Source organism: Trichosurus vulpecula, chromosome 1 (assembly GCF_011100635.1).
Source record: "Trichosurus vulpecula isolate mTriVul1 chromosome 1, mTriVul1.pri, whole genome shotgun sequence".
Lineage (NCBI taxonomy): Eukaryota > Metazoa > Chordata > Mammalia > Diprotodontia > Phalangeridae > Trichosurus > Trichosurus vulpecula.
In genome coordinates, this window is record NC_050573.1 from 163297785 (window position 1) to 163320164 (window position 22380).

General features: G+C 38.0%; 1 protein-coding gene across 1 annotated transcript in view; it reads left to right on the forward strand.

The window, feature by feature from the left end:
- Positions 1-22380, forward strand: part of CNGB3 (cyclic nucleotide gated channel subunit beta 3) — a 195573-nt gene that overhangs the window by 139448 nt on the left and 33745 nt on the right. The window contains exons 13-14 of the mRNA XM_036741745.1: positions 2451-2548; positions 18884-18967. Of these exons, the coding sequence (XP_036597640.1) occupies positions 2451-2548; positions 18884-18967 (182 nt within the window). The remainder of the gene's footprint in view (positions 1-2450; positions 2549-18883; positions 18968-22380) is intronic.

The window sequence follows — 22380 nt, forward strand, 5'->3', positions numbered from 1 at the left end:
ATGGATAGATTCTCTGCCACTTGTGCTGAATTTGGCCTGACACACCAACAAAACAGAGGTTCTCCACCAGCCAGTACAGCACCATCCATATGTGGAACCATTGGTTGGGGCAAATGGAGAAAATTTGGATACTGTGGATAAGTTTGCTTACCTTGGTAGCATACTTTCAAGGGATGTACACATAGATGATGAGGTTGAAGCACGCATTGCCAGAGCTAGCTCAGTGTTTGGGAGGCTCTGAAGCAAAGTGTAGGAGAGAAAAGGTATTAGACTGACTACCAAACTGAAGGTCTACAGAGCCAATGTGCTGACCTCATTGTTGTATGCCTGTGAAACCTGGACAGTCTACCAATGCCATGCCAGGAAACTGAATCACTTCCATTTGAATTGTCTTAGGAAGATTCTGAAGATCACCTGATAAGATAAGATACCAGACACTGAGGCCTCTTCTCTTCTCTGGCTGAACTGCCAGGCATTCAAACTACTGCAGAGAGCACAACCCTGATGGGCTGGCCTACTTAAATGCCAAATGTACATTTGCCTAAAAAGATTATTTTATGGAGAACTTACACAAGTCAAGCACTCACATAGAGGTCAGAAGAAGAGATTCAAGGACACTCTCAAGGACTCTTTGAAAAACTTTGGACTCACTTGTGTGACATGAGAGACTGCAGCCAAAGACCATCCAGCATGGTATGCCTGCATCAAAGAAGGTGCTGTGCTCTATGAGCAAAGCAGTAACTCAAAAGAAACACAAGAAGTGCAAATTTAGAGACATCTCTACTCCAAACATTCACATGAACTATTTGTGCTCCACCTGTGGTGGAGCCTTCAAAGTTCGTATTGGTCTGACTGGTCACAGTCGGACACGCTGTACTTTGACCCCAACATAGTGATGTCATTTTGGTCTTCTCGAAGCATGAAGGACAATAATAACCTAGCACAGTGCTTTTTACATAGTAGGCATTCAATAAATGCTTATCATATTGAACTATATTAAATTGAAAGCACTCTATAAATATAAAAGTTATTATTATTCAAAGTATATCACTTTTCTTTCTTCTTTGAAGTAGAAATTGAGGCTAGCTGGACTGAAAAAAGGTAGTCTCAAAAGCAAATAACTGCATGATTTCTATGCCTTTAAATATATACAGTATTTATATAAGGAATTTACTAAATGGGGATTTTTTTTCTTAAATAGCCAACAAGATTTTTCAAGGCTATGTTATCCCCCACCCCCAGGGAGTTCAATAAGTATGTGCAGAGAGATCATAACTCTTTCAAGCAACTAAGTGGCTGCTTTAGTATGTTAACTGGTATCTTAGTGACCTTAAAGAATTAATGCCACTGGGTGGCTGCAAAGTTGCTGTGTCCCCCAGGGCATTTTGCAGTGCTTGCTGCTGATAAATGGTATCCTAAGAGCCAAACTATGCTCTAAAAAGTTCACTGAGAGAAGAATGAGGCAGTCTCTTAGTGCCTCTGGGAACCATCGAGTTTAAAGACTAGAAACTAACCTCTGGCAGTATTTCCCACTAGTGATGTAGGCTAGTACCCTCTGTTTCCCCTCCTGTCCTTTTTGGCTATCTCCCCTGCCATCATCTCCATGAAGAATGAAGAGAGATGAGGGAAGCACATATCTTAGAGGTGCTCTAAGAGCCATCCTGAAAGTAGGTATAGAAGGAAAGAATTAAAAGAATCAAGATTCTTCCTTCTTTCCTAATAACACTCTCCCAATACTCCATGACTCTCAACCTCTGAGGCAAAACAATGAATTATTACACTAATTCAATTTAAAAATTTTCAAACCATATTGCATAATATTGCAATTTTCCATCTTCTATAATTCTCAATAAAACTTCTGGAATTTCAAAATTAGTAACTCGCACAAATTCATGTGATGTCGGTACCTACGATTAAGCTATATCATATATCATACATTTTACTCGCCTGAATATTTTGTATCCTATTTGCACTCCTATAGAAAAAAAAGTCTGGAAAAAGTTGCCTTTTTGAGAAAATAATCATATTTACAATAATGATTATAATTAAATAATATTTTGTATTTCATCTTTCATCTTAAAAAGTTCAGAATCATTTTTATATGTAGGCTCTCACCATTTTGCTGATGCAGAAAAAAAATTACCATTATCACCATTTTATAGTTAAGCTCACCAGCAGAGCCCAATCTAGATTATGGGTCTCTTGACTTCCATCCCAGCATTTTCTTTGCTGGCATATAACAGCACTTAACAAATGCTGGTGGACTTAACTTTTCCCATTCATTAAATATTGTTTCTGTAGGTTGGAACTAATTATAATGTCAACAAAATTGATAATTTTAACTGCTCTATTTCCTTCATCTCACATCTATATTATCTATTCTTGCTTATTATGTAATGAACCTTCCCATTTTGGTTAATATTTACTTCCTTTTTTTTGCCTATTTGAAGATGAATCAGAATTCCTGGAACACCTGCCAATCAAGATGCAATTGGCCATTGCCATCGATGTGAACTTCAAGATCGTGACTAAGATCGACTTATTCAAAGCAAGTGCTTATACAATGAGGGAATAAAACACCACACCTGGGGTCTGTAGAATCTGAACCATGGTCACTTTTAAAGAAATAACTTTTACCCTAACCTGTAATAAGCTCAAAAGTTAAGGGTATGTATATAAGAAAGTCACTTGCTAGGTGTTTTTTCAGCAAAGTTTTCATTAGCTCCCCTTTGTCTCCTTTCCTCTGTCTCCTAATTAGAACCAAGGAAGAAGTGATTTCTTCAGACTATTAATTTAATTTGCATTAATTTAAATGTAATTACACTCTATGGTGCATGTGTAGAGTCATCTGGTTTCTGAATGTGCCTTAGCCATGTCTATTGAGCCAGACCCTGGTTAAGTCCAGACTGGCTCAAAGATCTGATTATCAAGCTTAATCATGCCTCCCACTCTGAAGACATTGGGATCTGACCCTCAAGTTTTTCATGGGGTTTTTGTTGTAGTTTTTGTAGAAATATACTTCTTTTTATATTTTGCAAAGTAGAGATTTATTTAAGATCTTTAAATTCTTGTACAATTTACTATACAACTTTAAGTGAAAAATAGTAAATAGAGAGCTAGCTTACCTTCGAGTCTCTGCTTCTTAATTTCCTTGGCTTCCTTCAAGACTCAGTTCAAATCCCATCTTCTTCAAGGGGCCCTCTGTGGTCCTCCTAATTGGTAGTACCTTCCTCTATGAAATTATTTTTCACTATATGTGTGGGTGTGGGCATAAAATATATAAAATACACATAAAATCATCAATATCATTGTCATTACAATATAATCCAGAATAGTATATTATTCTAATGTATAATGTAAATGCTAGCATTTATATGGCACCTAGAGTGCAAAGCACTCTATAAAAATTACCTCATTAGATCCTCACAACTACCTGGGGAGGTAAGCATTATCATTATCTCATTTTACAGCTGAAGAAACTGAGATAGATAGCAGTTAAGTGACTTGGTTAAGTGGTTAAGTGAGGATCACAGAGCTGGATTTGAAATTAGGACTTCCTTCTATCCACTGTGCGCCAACCTATCTCTTTAGAGCTTATTTACATGTTGTCTCCTCCATTAGATTGTGAGCTTCTTGAGGGCAAGGACTATTTGTTTTCCTTTCTTTGAATGCCCAGCACTTAGCACAGTGTTTGGCATATAACAAGCACTTAATGAGTGTTTCTTGACTGATGAAATAAGGGAGAACTTTATAACAATAAAATCCAACAGAAGGGGCTATTTTAAGAAGGTCTAAGTCACTGGGAATATTCAAGCAGAGACTGAATAACCATATGACAGGGTTATTTCATTAGGTGGTATGGAATTAAATGGTCTCCAAAGATCCCTTTCATTCTGAGATTCTACAATCCTACAATTAATACAGCATAGCTTATTAAACAGAGAGCTAGCTGGCCTTAAAGCCAGGAAGACCTGGCTTTAAAGTCCCTCTTCTGACATATCATCATCATCATCATCATCATCATCACTAGCATTTACTACCATTCATAGAGCATTTACTATGTGTCAGGCACTGTTATTATCTCATTTGATTCTCACAACAACCTTGGAGGAGGTAGGTGCTGTTATTGTCACATTTTACAAACGAGAAAACTGAGGCAGAGGTTAAGTGACTTGCCTGGTTTCTCACAGCTAGTAAGTGTCTGGGGCCACATTTGAATTCTGGTCTTCCTGACTCTAGGCCTGAATCTATTCCGTGTACCATGTAGCTGGACATACTGAATCTATGATCCTGGACAAGTCATTTAATCAGTGCTTTAGGCACCTTTAGTTGTGTAAGTGGCATTGGTAGAGGGAGTTTCCTCATCTGGAAATTCCTCATACCAATGAAATCCAATCCTCATCCCTATGATTAAATATAATTCTTCAGTGTTTAGATCTTTGAAAATGTCTTGACAACTTAATGGATAAATATTTATATTATTAACTTATTTTTATTATATTAGTACCAGTTATTAGCTCACTTCTTTGAATGAAATGTTTTGGAATCAGAGACCAGTAACTCATATGATATTATCTCTCATTTTCAAGATGACTGGACCTCAGTCATCCAATTTTTCCATTTTTCTTTCTGCATATGTTCCTTGAAATCCATAAAAATCTGTATTCTACAGTGGATGTAATTGAAAAAATCAAATATTCATCTGTTAAGGTTCTACATAAATTGAGTCATTATTTCCTAAAATTCCTATTAAAGATCCTATTTCTCCTAGAAAGACCCATTTCCATTTATATTTTTGCTAAATGAAAAGCAATTTCACATAATTGTGGGACAACAGTTAGAAAATAGCTCAGAGATCATCTTATCCAAAAGCCATCCAAAGCATTAATCTGCCAAAACATCCCTGACAAATAGCCACCCAGGCTCTTCCTGAAGACCTAAAATGATGGTTCTAACTTCCCCCCCTTACTCATTACCTCCCAAGGCCTCCAATTCCACTTTAGGACAGTTCTGAATGTAAGGAAGTCTTTACTTCTGTCCAGTCAAAATCTGTCCCTGTAACTTCCACACGTTGGTCCTAGTTCTACCAATCTTATCAAGCCAATTAAATTCAGAAGTAGCAACCCCTCATTAAATGCCTGTTCCATGCAAGACCTTTGGGGTGACACAAACTATCTATCTATACATATATATATGTACATACATATATATGTCTTGAGATGCGTATCAGTGTGTATAAATGTATGTATGTGTGTATACATAATATATACATATAAAGTCATCATTATCATCATCATGCCTCATAGAGTAGAGTATAATCCCTTTTTCTAAAGAGAGCTCTATGATTACTTCACAGAATCTCAGAATCTGAGTGGAAAGTAATTAGAAGTCGTTTGGTATAATTGTACCTGAATAGGCATCTTCCATATAACATCCCCAATAAGGGTTCATCCATCTTCCACTGAGAAGACATTCAGTAGCAGCCCATTCCAAGCTTCCACAGCTCTAAATATTGGAAAATTATTCTTACAGACACTTAAAGTCTTTTCCTTTGCAAATTCTTCCCAGTCATTCAATACCTATTATTACTGTATCTCTTCTTAGATGTCTCCTTTTAACCACTAGACACCTCCACTGCTAACTTTCTTCCTATACTGTACCTGTTATCTACTATATTATATAGAAACATTCTCCTAGGAATGATTACTATATGTTGAAAAGGAATTGGGTGTAGAGAGAAACTACCCAACTAAAGCCATCCTAAAGTAGAATGGTTAGTCTTAAGAGGTGGTAGGTTCTCATTCCATGAAGATGCTCAAACAAATGTTCTATAACCACATGTCAGGTGGTTTACAGAGGGAAATCTTGTTCAGGTATGACTTGAATCTAAACTGTCACTGAGGTCCCTTCTAAGTCTGATATTCTGGTATTCCCTTCCTTTTCTGTCTTCACTTAAAAGTTCTTTTGATCAGATCAGGAAACTCCCCAGCAAATATATTCATTAAATGAATGCCAAAGGAAGTAATCACAGAATCATAGAACTTTGGAGCTGGAAAGAATCTTAGAGATCATCTAATTTGGTACCTTTATTTTATAGTTGAGGAAACCAAGTCCTGAGGAGATTAAGTGTGTTGCCCAAATTCACAGAGCTACCAGAAATTCATCATTTCTATATCTTAAGCCCAGCCCAGAAATCAAAATATTATTCTCTATGACTATCCTGTAAGCAATGGTTTGTTCCCAATATCCTTTCTATTCTAAACCCCTCTTTTTCAATTGGCATCAGTGATGAAAATCCACCTGTGTCCCTAGTGTCTTCATTCTCCTGTCTAGGATGTCTGCCTCCCTAGAAAGTATTCTTTCTAACATTATCATTTGTTGCCCTGTGAGCAAAACTGAGTCATGACTGTCTGGTTTGACAAATCTCAGAAGGTTCTCCGTTACATTCTAAATACATGCCTTACAAAAATAGACTACATCCCAATTGTCTGTGACATACGGCTCGTTGGTTGTTCATTCACGAAGAGGACCAAAATGACATCACTATTTTAGAGTCAAGTTAGAGTGTTTCTGACTGTGGCTGATCAGAGCAATATGAACTTAGAAAACTCTATCACAGGTTGGGCACAAATAGTTCACATGAACATTTGGGGTGAATTCTCTAAATTTGCACATTTCACATTTCTTTTGAATTATGTCAATTCTGCTTTGCTCATAGAGCACAGCACCTTCTCTGATGTGGGCACACCATGCTGGGCAGTCCTTTGCTAGTGTCTCCCATGTCACCCAATCAATTCCAAAGTTCTTCAGAGAGACTTTGAGAGTGTCCTTGTATTGCTTCTTCTGACCACCATATGAGTGCTTGCCTTGTGTGAGTTCTCCATAAAATAGTCTTTTAGGCAACCATAAGTTTGGCATTCAAACAATGTGGCCAGCCCATCAGAGTTGTACTCTCTGATGTAGGATCTGAATGCTTGGCAGTTTAGTTCAAGAAAGGACCTCAGCATCCAGTACCTTATTCTTCCAGGTGATCTTCAGAATCTTCCTAAGACAGTTCAAATAGAAGCGATTCAGTTTCCTGGCATGGTGCTGGTAGACTGTCCAGATTTCACAGGCATGCAAAAATGAAGTCAGCACAATGATTCTGTAGACTTTTAGTTTGGTAGGCAATCTAATACCTCTTCTCTCCCACACATAGAGTACCCTAAAGTCAATGCATCGCTTCTTTCTTTAATGAATACTTGATATCCTTTTTCTCCCCTTGATGGCGTTTGTGAATCCCTTCTAAAGAGAACAATAAGCTGATTTCTCATTAAAGAATTTGCCTCTAACTCTGTGGAAATAACCTCATACCTACCACATACAATATTCCTTCCTTTACTTCTCTGTGCCATTTTCTTTAACCTCCTGACACACATTTAGATGTCCTACTGGCTCCTTGGATTCTTTTTCTTCTTTGTTTTCCTCCTCAAGCATTTCTTCCATTCTTCCAAAAAACTCTTCATTTTCCCTCAAATATCAGGGAGTAGAAAAGTACTCTTTTACTATTTTCACCTCCTCCTTCAGCAGAAAGATGAACCTGCATTTTGCCTATGCACAGTTGTTGTTTGGTGCTGGGAAAAACACAAACATGGCACAAATCTCTAATCGCTGGAGGTCACTTGTCCTGAACCACAAGGATTCATCTTGCTGTCCATATTTGCTGACACAGATATTCATTTTTCTGAGGGTCTTATTACTAACTACCTAGTTTTCCTACCTGTTGGCTAAATTGAAGGAAGGGAAGGGAAGAAACTGCTAGAAAGGGTGTTTTGTTGCAATTGTTATTATTTTTGTTGTTTGTTTTGTTGTGTTTTTTAAATAAGAGACTTTTGTTTTCCCAGCTACAGTTGATCTGCACTGAGCACATTCATGCCAATGACCTAACGTAGTAGCTGTCTGTACTCAGAATCAAAGAATTTCATTGTTGAAAGGAACCTAAAAAACATCTAGTCTAACCTATACCTGAAAAAGAGCCTACTCTACAACCTACACGACAAGTGTTCATCCATCTTTTCTTTTCTGTCCCCTTACCATCTGTCAGACACCATCTGCTTACATCTTCTCCAAAATATTGGGAGAGGTTGCTTATATACTCCTAACGGAAAGCTTCTAGTCATTTGGTAAGAAATATGTAAGTTGCCTAAACCAATCCTGGCCTTTGGCATGTTTTGCAGTCATGCCTTGCCAACCCATCAATTATTCCCAAGGACAATATCACCAGTCACTTTGGTGATCTTCCAGTCTTTATTGGCCCCCCCCCCCAAATACTGTAGGAGTTTACTGAAATATAATCAACACTAGAATAAGAAACTAAACCATTACCAAGGTTCATATTTTTCCATTCTTGTATGTGTATTTGGATATAGACATGTGCAGAAAAGATGGCAAAAATTTGAAAGATCATCTTTTCACATATTTTGGCATAGAAATACCAATACAGGCTAGAATGAATAAAAAAGGCTGAGATAAGTGTCATAATGGTCTGGTTTTCTCCACCACCTCAAATTATTGTCCATTTCCATTGACTTCAGCAGAAAAACCTTAATTCTTGAACATCACATTTCTTTTACCTTTAACAGGGAGAATTTTTGTCTTCTCCTAAAATTAGACTTTAGGGCATGGGACAAACCTAAGAGATCATCTAGTCTAAGCTATATCAGAATAGAAATTGTTGTACAAAAGTATTCGGAAGTAAGACTCTAAATGGACAGTTCATTCTAGGAATGCTACAGCTGCCATGATTTAGTTTAGTCTTTAGCAACCTCAAAATCTGAGATAATTCTCAGTCCTAGAATTATGTGAAGATCTATGATATGTCAAGGTTTGCCGCCTACTTTGTTGTTCTAATCTGAAAAAGATTAAAAATTATACTTCATCCTCATAAAGGATACATGTTGTCTCACCCCCAGTCTTACTTTCTAATCGGATAAATACGAATTTTGCCCATGTACTGGGAAATTGTCTTCTTTCTTACAACCTTCCTAACCTCAAAACCTTCCTAAGATTTTGTCTTTTACTTATACTTTTGATAAGAGAATTTGACTTCCAAAATACTCTATCAAATGAAAGAAAAGTCACCCTCTCTGAGCTCCATTTCCTCATGTATAAAGTAAGGAAGTCGGGCTAAAGAGCCTCCAGTTCTAGATCTATGATCTAATGAATATCATTTATCAACTTCTATAGTTGAAATTTCAAGACCATAAAAGGAAAAATTAGGAAACTCCTCCTCACTCCTAGTCTCCCACTTATAGCTCCAATGGCAACTGGTACTCTGGTACCTAAACAATGTACTGACGTACAATGGCACAGGGATCTATAACAAAAAAATTTTGATGTACAGGACAAATCTTAGGGTCAGAGCAACCCTAAGATTACCCTCTTAAGATAAATTAGGGTGAAGGAAGGTAAAGGTCTCAGTAGCACAAAGCTGTGTGATAGGCAGAGTCCCCAGGATACTTGGAATGTTAAAGAGACATGAATCACTATGAGATTTTACTGGCGAAGTGGCTGATTTGAGAGGCAGGAAGTGGAGGGATAGAACAAGGCTGGAATGGGGAAAAGGTCACCCAAAATGTGGCTGCTGAGAAAAAGATGGAGACTGGATGGAGCTACTAGAAGTAGCTTCCTATTTTAACTAATTAATCTTGCTAACAAGATAATAAATTCAGTTATTTCCATATTATAGGAGGAGTAGAATATGTTGCTATCAGAATAATCTAAATTTCAGTGATCTGGAACAAATCCTCAGCTATCCTGTTCTAATTACAGTTCTTGAAACACATGATCAGTGTGTATGTAATAAGTGTCTGATGAGAGCAGTGGATAGAGCACTGGGCCTGGAATCAGGGAGACCTGAATTCAAATCTACCCTCAGACAGGCAAATCTTAACCTCTGTCTGCTTTAGTGTCTTCATCTGCAAAATTGGGATGATAATAGCACCTACCTCCTGGGAATTTTGTGGAAGAACAAATGTGATAATATACATAAAATGGTTAGCACAGTGCCTGCCACATAGTAGGTACTTAATAAATGCTTGTTTTCTTTCTAAATAAAAATGGAAAATAATACAGCATTCTAATAGTTATCAACAAAACTGAGACAATAAAAGTATTAAATAGATACCCTTATTTTGGTAATAAATATGTTTCATCTCCAGCATCCCTTATTATTTTCAAACCCCATGAAATTATGAGACCAAGGACACAAATAGGAGATAATATTAAAGAAAGAATCTGAAAAAAATGAAGTGTGTGCTTTGACCTATATTTGATTTAATCACTGAGGCAAGTAACTGAAAAAATAAGAAAGATAATTCTATTGTTTATATTTACTAATGCCAAGTATTTACAGTGAATGGCTTAGAACTGCGCCACTGACCAAGGTGAGCAAAATGAAATAAGGAAGATAATTGAGAAATAAAAATATTAAGACAAATCACTGGAAAGTAACTTCAACACTGGAAGAATCAGACCTATTAATGTGGTCCAGAAAGATAGATTAGATGATCTCTCAAAGTCTTTTTTTGACCCATGATACACTATGTATCCTAGCTTTCTCACTAGAATTTTATATTCCGCTAATGGTTCCATGGCTTTGATGATTGAGTTTTCTCAGGGCCCAGACTTTTGTATTACTAAAATCCAAAAAGAAAGACTCTCTTAGGACGACTTCATGGTATGTGCTCCGACCACATGTGCTCTGCATGGAACAGTTGATTCAAATTCCATCTCATACATTAAACCAGCTATGTGACCCTGGGCAAGTCATTTTACCACTGTTAATCTTAGTTTTTCATATGTAAATTGAGAGGATTGGACTCAATGGCCTGTAAGATCCCCTCCACCTCTGACCTTAGGATCCTTATGTATTTTCCCTGGCTGTGCATGTTCCTAATGAATGTCCACCTTTCCCACTGTATTTGGTGCGTGTATTAGCAGGACAGAATGCCTCAGGTTTGTGGAAGAAATGGTTATTGCTACTTTTCTTATTATGCTATTTCAGTAAATGTCTTTGCTTTGAACAAACTACTGCATGTTGCTCTGGATGACTCCTAAAAGTCAATGCCAGAGCAGGATTCGTTAACCATGATTGTGAGAGGATGATCTAGATTGACCTTCAACCTTGGGTAGCCTTATCTAAAGGACCCATTCATCAAGTTGGAAGGGCAGTGCCCCCAGGTGCTACAGCATAGGGGCTCATCTGATATCTCCATTTTAGACCCTGAGTATTACAGGGATTCCTCTGGAGAAAAAAAATAATAACTTCTCTTTGGTTTACAAGCTGAAATTAGACAGCTGGCTTTTCTGATGTGTTTCATTTATAGTTCAAACTAGTTGTTCTAATATGACTTTGCACGGTAGGTTGTATGCTTAAGTCCTGATCTCTTTTTATTACTGAGTCCGTTATGTGTATAGGAACTGACAGTGCTGGATGAACACCACGTTCTTTAAATACCAGCATGCAGCATTGTACCTGGAGCCACACAGAGGCATGTTAGTTATAGGAATATGTTATGGCTTAATGAAGATGCTGAGAGTATTCTGCAAAATACTCAAAGATACTCTGAAAGTAGGAGAAACAGTAACAAAAATGGAGGTTATTAACCTTCTTGGTTTCATGGATCTCTTTGATGAAAAATCCGATGAAGCCTATGGACCCTTTCTCAGAATGACAGTTTTAAATGCGCAAAGTAAAATACACAGACTACAAAAGAAACCAATTATGTTGAAATACAGTTATCAAAATATTTTTAAAGCAAATTCATGTACCCCAGGTTAAGAACTCCTGTAGGAAACAATATAAGAAGACTTAAAAAAATCCTGTCTTCCTTCAGTAACTTACCTCAATGAATAACATTCTGAATTCCCTATGAATTCCCTGAAGCAAAGTTGGAAGCTGGTCACTGGGTCTAATCCTGGAGATAAGACTAATTTCTCTTATCAAAGACAGAATACCAAAAGACAGATCATCAGAACTGAAATGGGAGAAAAGTACACATGCAGAGCAAAGAGGGGCTAATGAAGCTCTGAGGCCTCTGCATCTCCCAGTGCATGGACTTCATTACACGAAATTGAGGAACGTTTCTGGGAAATACCCATGTCTGTTTAGGGAAAAACCCTTCTTAATTTGAGGTGCCTGTACAACAAAAGTCTTGAGGCATTGACAAGCAAGTGATATGGAGGGGAAAAAAGGTTAAGCTCAGAGGAAGTATTGGAAGGCCCGCTTTGATACCAGGGATTCTTAACCTGGGGTACATGAATTTTTAATGCATATTTTGATAATTATATTTCAATATAATTGGTTTCCTTTGTAATTTTGTTTTATTTGATGCATTTCAAAGTATTATTTTGGGGGAAAGTCCATAAATTTCACCAGACTGCCAAAATGATCCATGACACACATACAAAAAAATATTTAAAACCTTTGCTTTATGTGTAGATGAAATCTGAAAGGTGAGGTTTTTAAAGTTTCAAGGCAGGAGTGCTTGCAAAAGCTGGAGGAACAATTTTGCGGAAGTGGGCCATACACCAAATATATGCTACATTTCGCAGCACCATTCAATACAAAAGTTAGAAGTCTTCTGCCTATAGCAAGGAAAGAATGAAATATGGTTGGTCTGGGGAAAGTTCTGGAAAAGGCAAATGCTGGCTTTGTTCAGCAAAAGCAGTTGTCCATAGAATGAACATCAGAAAATAAAGATAGGTCAAGGACAGGCACCACCCCAGGCTCAATTTGAGCCTAACCAAAATTGTTTATAGGTCTGTTCTATCTGCACTCATAAGATATCATGAACATTGAAGTTACAGAGTGTCTTTTTCTGGTAAACAACAGTGGACTTGAGTAACCATTGTGTTCCAGTTGCTTTATCAAAGACCTTTACAACCTATAAAAGCAGTAAGACTCAGGTTAGTGGGGCATCATGTTTGTTCCATTTTGTGCTGTTATTGCATTAAATGCCTTTGTTTTTAACTAATTATATCCTGTCAGTGGCTAAAAGGGGGGGGCAGGGTGCAGTAAACACATCAGTGTGGCTCATGAGCTACGGTTTTCAGTGACTGCAGAACCACAGAGTACTTTGAATTTGAATAGTCAGGGGGCCTCACCTCTGTAAGTTGGGGAGGTACAGATGGTAAACCATCTTTCCATTTATTGATACTATTCACTTTACAAAATAGGCACAATTTTCAAATATTAGGTGTGCAGGGAATTTATGCAAGTCAAAAAATTTTCTTAATGACTTCTAGTGTGATAATGAATGTGTATTCCCAAAGAAAGCAATTAGTCTTCACAGCAATAAAAAAATCACACTTAAGTAACAAAATCTTTTTTTAAAAAAAATCATACATTGAAATGAATCGTCATCTCTCTCTCTGAATTCCGGCAATAGTCTCCCATTTGGCCTCCCTGCCTCCAATCTCTTCGATCTCCGATTCATTCCCCACATAAGCAATGCCAAACTGACACTGCCAAAGCCCAGTTCTGACTGTGTCACTCCCCTGCTCCAGGAGTCTCGGTGGTTTCCTATAGTCTCTCACATAAAATACAAACTTCTCTGTTTGGTCATTAAAATCTTTCAAAATCCACTCTGACCTTTCTTTTCCAAATCTTTTCATGTTACTTTCCCTTATGTTACATTCCAGACAAATCAGCCTCTTTGTGATCTCATATGTGGTGTTCTATTTCCCACCCTGTGGTGCCTTTATAGTCTGTCCCTCTTTGCCTAGAATGCTGTTCTGCCTCATCTCCACAATTTAAGGACAAGCTCATGTGCCATCAGCTTTGAGATACCTTTGGAAAGTGTACTGGCTCTGGAGTCAGAGAAGTCAGCCTTGGCTTCAAATCTTGCCTATGGAGTCTGAGCACAGTCACCAAGCACGGGGGTTACTTGGCAGGAATTTGGGCACGAGCAATACTTGCAGCACAGCTGATTGACAGGAGAGCAGACTGTAGAATTCAAAGAAGTCTTTTCACCATTTGATTAGGACGGAGAAAAAGGAATTAGTATAATGAGGTCATTTAGGCAGAACTCCCCCCTGCCCCAGTAAAGGAATTACAGCATATGATTAATGAATTAGATGTTGATAGGAATGCACAGTTGACTTTGCAGAATTTCTGCTGATGATGGCAAGAAAATGAAAGACATAGACTGTGAAGAAGAAATTATAGAAGCACTCCGTGTGTTTGCTGAGCATAGTGATGGTTCAATGAGCACAGCAGAACTTTGCCATATGATGACAAACTCTGCAGAGAAGTCAGGAGAGGAAGAGGTTGATGAAATGATTGGGGAAGCAGATACTGATGGGTGATGGTCAAGTCAACTATGAGAAGTTTGTACAAAAGATGACAGCAAAGTGAAGCATTGTTCAGAATATACTGAATTTCTGTTATAAAAATTTTAATTTGCCTTTCCTTTGTTAATTATCTGTAAAAGGCTTTCCCCCTGCTGTTTCATTTCTTCCCATCTCTCTTCCCTTTGTCTTACTTTCATCATCCTGAAACTTTATTTTGGGAAATTGATCAGGTAATGTGTTCTATGTGGATTCTTCTGCATATATCTGAGTCCTTTTGCACAACTAAACTTAGCTAGAGTTGGCCAAATGAGGGAACATCTGGGTTATGGTTTTCCTTTCTTATAAAGAAGTAGGATTCTCTAAGAAGGGTCAGCACGTTCTTGAAATAGGGAGCAACAAAACACTGTGCTGTCTATGGACAGTCAACAACATACGCTTAAATTGGCAGACAGGTGTACTATATCCAAGTACTCACGTGATAGGTTTGGTTTTTTGTCCTGGTCTCACATCAGAAAATGTTTTTCTTTCTTACTTTTAAAACTTTGCTTCAGACAACAACTTCGCCTCAAATTCATTCCAAGTTGTATATCTGTTTACCAATTTTAAAAATTACAATTAAAAAATCCTGCCTCATATGCTTATTACCTGTATGACTCTGGACAAGTTGATTAAACTTTCTGGGCCTCAATCTCTTTATCTGTAAAATGAGGAGGTTATATTAAATGGTCTCTAAGGTCCATTCTAGCTCTAAATCTAAGTTCCTATGATAATCCAATTATTAATATTAATAGTTAATATTAGGGGACAGCCAGGTGGTACAGTGGATAAAGGACCAGGTCTTGAGTCAGAAAGACTGGAGTTCAAATCCTTCCTCAGACACATACTATGTGACCCTGGGCAAGTCACTTAACCCTGTTTGCCTCAGTTTCCTCATCTGTAAAGTGAACGGAAAAAGGAAATGGAAGACCACTCCAGTATCTTCGCCTAGAAAACCCAATAAAAAAGGCCACAACAAAACTATTATTCCAGCTAATATTATATATAACTATGTATAATATAATAACTAATATTATATCTCTCACTCCAAAATTATTTGGCATGTATTTTGAATGTATGTCACTGTGGACTTGTCATTTCCCCTTATAGAATGTAAACTAAGACCGTTTTCATTTTCGTCTTTGTTTCCCCAGCGCCAAGAGTTATCACAAAATGGGCTCTTAATAAACACTTACTGGATTAAATTGAAAGAAAATAGTAATTTTAATAATAACTAGCATTAATAGGCCACTCTAAGGTTTATAAGGTATTTTACAAATATGTTGTTTTATCTTCACTTGAACCCTGGGAGGCGGGTGCTAATACTTTCCCATTTTACAGATGAAGAAACTAAGGCAGACAGAGATAAGGCGAGTTGCTCAGTATCACGCAGCCTTAGTAAATTTCTAAGATGGGATTTGAACTCAGATCCTCCTGAGCCAAGGCCAAGCACAGGTATCCACAACAGAATAGAAAGAATTAAATAGAAACTGCATTTCGTGGGAACAAATCCAGATTAGATGAAGTTGATCTTACCTTTTGTTATCCAAGGTAAATAGTTATAGAATTAATTATTTCTATCAATGCGATTTGGCAATAGTGGTTTTCTTTTCTTCAGCATCCTCTCAGTTAACAAATTAACAGATTTAATTTCACCTAATCAAAATATAATTAGCATTGTGAAACTAGGCCTAAAAAATTGTATTATATAGTTTAAATACAACTAAAGATTGTTTTATTTTTCATTCCTGTCTGCTATTTTATAAACACTTTCCTAAGCCCCCTGCATTAGTGTGGATAAATGAAAGTGAGCTCTGTCGCAATAAGAAATACTTCACATGTGTATGCTTAGGCACCACCAAATCCATGTCTAATGTATCTTCTTCAGCAACATCAAAGGCACTACTGGCCTTAAAGGGAGAGAGTTTGTGTCCAATTTGAAAGTGCTTTGAAGGAAAAAAAATCCCTTCTGAGTGATTAGAATGCCTTCTCTCTAAAAATAAGTCCCTCTCAACCGAGAAACAAATAAGAGTCTGCCCAAAGGATAATTTATTTGGAGAGTCGCCACTGAAAACCAGGTCTTAGAAAGTGACTCTTCAAAGGAAATCATAATATTAGCTGCCTGGAATTTGTTTTGGAAAAAGATTTGTCAGTAAAAAATGGCATAAAGAAAATAAATATGAATAAAGATAGTAAAACTCCTCTGTAAGGTACCCTACCAAGAAATATGGAGTCCAAGTATCAATGGCTCAGGGAAAGGAAGATCTGTGTCTATACTAATTCAAATGGAAACATGGCAATTGATTTAGCATCATCAATTCAATTGAGGTCATCAGTACAGAAGGACAAACTATATAGTCGCCTCACCTTGGCATTTAAAGGCATTCATAATCTCCCTCCAACCTAGCCATTCCAGGTTTATTTCACATAACTGCCCTTCATATGTTCTGCATACTACTTAGTTAATCTACTTCTTGCTTCCCAAACTAGGGGACCATTTGCCACCTCCACACCTTTGCATAAGCTGTGCTCTTTATTGGGAATGTGGTTCCTCCTCAGTTTCACCCTTTAGAATCCCTGGCTTTCATCAAGGTGCAGCTCAGCTGACTCCTCCAACAGAAAGCCTTTCCTGATCTCCAAAGTTTTTAATATCTTCTCCTTCCTCAATTTTTTTGTGGTTTTAGTAGTGTGGGGGGCTCCCTGTATGAAAACATCTTAAACCTTCCACCAACACAAATCAGCAATTTTTCTGTACCTTATTGTCTCAGGGAGATGTGTGGAGCACTGAGAGGTTAGTAACTTTTTCCTACAGTCACAGAGCTAACATGCCAAAGGCAGATCCTGAACCCAGGTTTCCCTGACTCTAGGATCTGCCTTCTATCCATTATGTCTTACCACCATGTCTCTCCCATAATAATCACGTATATATTTACATATTTTCATGTTTCATCCATTTCCCCAAGTAGAATGCAAGTTCCTTTAGGATAGGCACTTTTCACTTTGTGTGTGTGTGTGTGTGTGTGTGTGTGCGCACATGTGTGTGTGTTGTGTGCGAATCTATCAAGTGCTTGTTGCTTTCGATTGGATGGATGGTTGAAGCCACAAAGTGATGTTCCTAAGAACTGGCACAAACTTGACTGCAGCCCACTGGGAACAGGACTCATTCTGCAAAATGTTTCTCCCTCAGTGGTGATAAATTTGCACAGCTCTGCCTCCCCGCCTCCTTGTAAACAGAATCATATATTTGCAAGGCAAAATGCTAATCCTAAAAGCCACAGCCTATAGCCATGGAGCAGAACAAAAATCAACTGGTCAGTGGTGTAAATTCCATAACCTTGGCCTCATTCTCACTTTGCCAAATAAAAATGATTCATTACTGTTTGACCAACCAAAATAACCAATCATAAAGCTATAGACTGATCTGCACCTTTATTGTGTTTTTATATATTTCCGAATTTTCTCCCAGTCAAGAGTCTTAATGTCTCTATTTTCCCCTAAGAAGTCCTATAGAACTGGAAGGAAGGAAGATAGGTAGAATAAGCCAACAATCAAAGCCCAGGAAAAGAGCTGACTTCCCAAAAACCAACAACAGTGTAATAAAATACAGATTAAATTTCAATCCAGGGACACATATCAAAGCTCAGAAACTGACCTGCCTTGTGAAGAGGGTTTAAAGATCCAAGAGTGAATTTACCACCATCAAGAACAAAGATGGATTGGGTACCTGCTCTGTGTAAATGCATAGATGCAAAGCAATATAGAGATAGGTTAAGTAAACTGAGGCCCATGGAGTGCCCTGCCCTCAAGAAGATTGTAATCTAGTTGGGGACGTTAAACATATAAATTTAATTCAATTCAGTAAAGATTTATTAAGTGCTTACTAATATACTAACTTCCTTCCCTAGGACTCACTTGGTACCCAAAACTATAGATAAAAGTGTTCCTCTCTAGTCACAAACCTGCCACCATAAATGCATTTCATCCTGTGGAATAGTGGAGCCTGATTCCACATTAAAATAACACCTTACATTAGGTCACTACCATCATACTTGCTTGCCTTCATGTAGACATAGTACTAAGGAGAAACTGAAATTTCTTTTTTAAGAGTTCAGCTGTATCCTTGATGGAAAATGCTTAATATTCTTGAGAAAGATGACATATTGGCAGATTCACACTCAGGTTATCAGTGATATAACGTAGGATCAACATTCAAAAGGATCTTGAAAAGGGATCTCAGAGAACTTCTTGTCCAACCCTCTCATTTTACAAATGCAGAAAGTGTGGCCCACGTAGGTGGTCACCTGCTCATAGTCATAAAAGTAGCAAGTAAGAAAGTAAGGATCTGAATCCAGGGCTTGGATTCACCATTTGCCAGATGCTTTGATAAATATTTTACAATACCTATTGTTTCCACTCTGCTGTAAAAACCATTTGGGTTACTTCTTAAAAGAGGTAACAAAGGTATTACTCAAGTCTAGAAAAAAAAATGTGTTTTTTTTTTCATTTACAATAGGGGTGTGATACACAGATGATTTATGACATGCTGCTGAAATTGAAATCCAGTGTGTATTTACCTGGTGACTTTGTCTGCAAAAAGGTGAGTGAACTCTATTTTTCAAATGCAAGAATAAACAGTAGATTGAAAGCGGAGTTCAGATACAGACCAAGAATGCGCTTTGAACAAAATTTGTCCTGAGTAAATTCCACGGTACAGAGATAATTATGATACACAGAGCTGGATAATAACAGTAATGGGCTCCCAGACCTCAAAAAGTACAAGACAATATGGATTCCATTACTTACATGACAGTATGTAGAATTTGGGGAGTCTGAAAAACTGCTTCATATCAATGGAAATTATAGTCACAGATCATTAATTTAAAATATTTAAAGAGAAAGAAAAAGTTATAGAAGCTGGAGGTGCTCCGCTTTTTAAAACTACTAGCGGTTACTCTTGCATCATTTTCCACTTTGGGGATTATCTAGAGGCCATTTTTAAAACAAAGCGTCTTCCTCCGGCAACCCCAGAAAGGTGAAAGGACCCCATCTTCCTGCCATTAATAAGGGACCATCCTAAGGAAAACAGAATTAAGATGGAAGTATTCTGCTGAATTTCTTTCACCCATCCCCAGACCATGTTGCCTCGACTCCAGCCCTCATCCCAAGCTCTTTACATCTGAAAACTTGAACTCCAGCCCTGGAACCACCTTAGGCTTAGATAGACCCCATTTTGCTTTATCTTATCCCAGTTCTAAGCCTTCACTTCACTTCCCTGCTATCTCCAGGCTATACCACTCCTCTTTCCTGCCTAGAGACAGCTACATGACACAGTACACATGTACTGGCTGTGTGACCTTGGGCAAGTCACTTAACCCCAATTGCCCTGCCGAAAAACAAAACAACAACAAGAAAACTCCAAATGGAATCACAAAGAGTCATGACTGAAAAATGGCAACAACAATAAATTCTCCATCTTTCTTCCCTCACACACACACACACACACACACCCTTCAAAACAAAGTTTAGTTCAAAGCTAAATGCAAATTATTTTGGATTATCTATTCTTTATTCCATCTAGGATAAAATAAAAACTTCTTAGTTCAATATTTAAGGTTCTCCCACAATTGGGCTCCACCAGACTTTTCCAACAATTTTTCATATTATTCTCCTTCATTAACCAGGTCTCCTCCAAACTAGACAACTAGCTATTCCCGGATCTCAGAGCATTGCATCTCCTACTTCCTCCCACATTCATATACACTATCCCATGTGTCTGGAATGCATTCCTTTTCTATATCCCCTTCTCAAAATCCTTGTCTTCCTTCAAGGCTCAACACAGACACTGTCTCTTCTATGAAGTTTTCCCTGAGCCCCTAAGGTATATGTGCTCTCTCCCTCCTCAGATTATATTAATTACATTAATTATATATTAATTTACAAATATATTTTAAATATAAATGTAAAATTTATTTATATAAAATATTATAAAATACATTATATTTTATTTGCTTACCTTTATATATTACAGGTATATCACACCCTGTCCATTGTCTATGTACATCTCTGGTGCTTCCTCACCTCACCTCCAGTAGAATATAAGCTATTTGAGGACAGCCTAGCTTATTTTTATCTTTGTTGCCCCAGTCCCTGGTACTGTTTTATACAATAGGAGATGGTTAGTGCATGTTTGCTGAACCAAATTGAATTGGATTATTTGGGGAATTTATTGTTCAATCATTTCAGTTGTGTCTGACTCTTCATGACCCCATATGGGGTTTCTTGGCAGAGACACTATTCATTTCACAGATGAGGGTTACGTGACTTGGCCAGAGCCACACAGCTAGTGTCTGAGGTCAGATTTGAAGTCAGGTCTTCCTGACTCCAGGCCCAGCGCTCTCTCCGCTGTGCCACCAGCTGCTCTGCTACCTGGAGAAAGGTCACCCCTAAATCAAAGGAGTGTGAATGATCAAGAACTAGAAGGTAGAATCAAAATCTTAAAATTTTGGAATCAGAAGGAACTCTAGTCCAGGGGTGGGGAACCTGCAGCCTCAAGCCCACATGTGGCCCTCTAGGTCCTCAAGTGAGGCCATTTAAGTGAATCCAGACTTTATAGAACAAATCCCCTTAATAAAAGGATTTATTCTGTAAAACTTGGACTCAGTCACAAGGCCATGCCCAAGGATCCAGAAGGCCACATGTGGCCTCAAGACTGCAGGTTCCACACCCTTGATCTAGTTCAACATGATATTTTAGGAGGAAAGGCAGCATGGTGTCATGGATAGGGCACTGGAGTGCAAATTAGATAGACTTGGTTCAAATCCTGCCTCGGACTCTGTGGGCAAGTCACTAAATCTTTCTGTGATTGTTTCCTCAATAGTAAAATGAAGGAGTTGGAAATAATGTTGTCCAAGCTCTCTTCCAGCTCTACATCTACTTTCCTATGTCGGGGCTTCTTTAAGACCCCAAAAGATGAAATGATTTCTCCAAGCCTGAGCTTTGTCTCGGGAAGCCTGAAATTTTAAAGGTACTGAAAGCACTTCTAGTGCTTCAACAGAGCAGAAACAAATAAGCTTAGCACATGTAAGCAAGAATAATTAGTAAAATGAGGAGGCTACTAAGTGGCACGTAAATGTACCCCCATCCCCAATAGCTTCATCCCTGGTCAACTCCTTTCTGGCCTGGCCTGGCCCACTTTCACCCACTCTCCCGGTTGACATCCCAGAATCAGAATTTCCACTCCCTCCCTCCTCATTCCTCAAGGGAATTCAGGCACACTTCACAAGCTTCCCCAGGGATGCTTTATGCCTCTAGCCCCAGGAGCAAAAATCATTAGTTTCAGCTCTAGCCCAAGGTCACCTAGCTTCTGAATGCATATTGATTCATTTGGCCAAGAATTTCATATTAGCTAGAGAGAGTTGTACATAGTCAATTTTCAACCACCAGATTAATTCATGAATCCCCACTAACTCCAGAGTCCTAAAGAATTTAAGAATGAGGCTGGTGTTAAGGAATTCTAGTGACAGAAATGGAAAATATACACTGGAACGACTCTACTGCTTTCGTGATACCTTCAGGACACAGGCTGCAACCCTATATTTGGAGGTTCTCATGTGGGCACAGCCTTACGTCACCAAGAAAGCATTCCAAATTGTCCAAGCATCAGAAACTAGAACTGATGATTATTCCTATTTGGAGCTTATAAATAGCCTTATCTCTAAGTAGCTCTAATTGCTTGGCAAACTTTGAAATGTATCATAAATGCATCTCCCTAAGGGACTGGATTCATTTTGCTTATCCAAACAGCACCCAGCATAAGACTGTGCTTATGAACACTTCAACATCTTTCTTTGAGGAATTCCTAACCCTCTTTTCAAGCTTAATTCCAAAACCGATGCCACCTTCCCATGCTAAAATTATAAAGCTGTTTATCTAAACGTGAGTTTGAATTTTTGGTTGATTTTTTTAATTATCATTTATACTGGTGAGATTTGAAGACTGAATCGCCAAGAT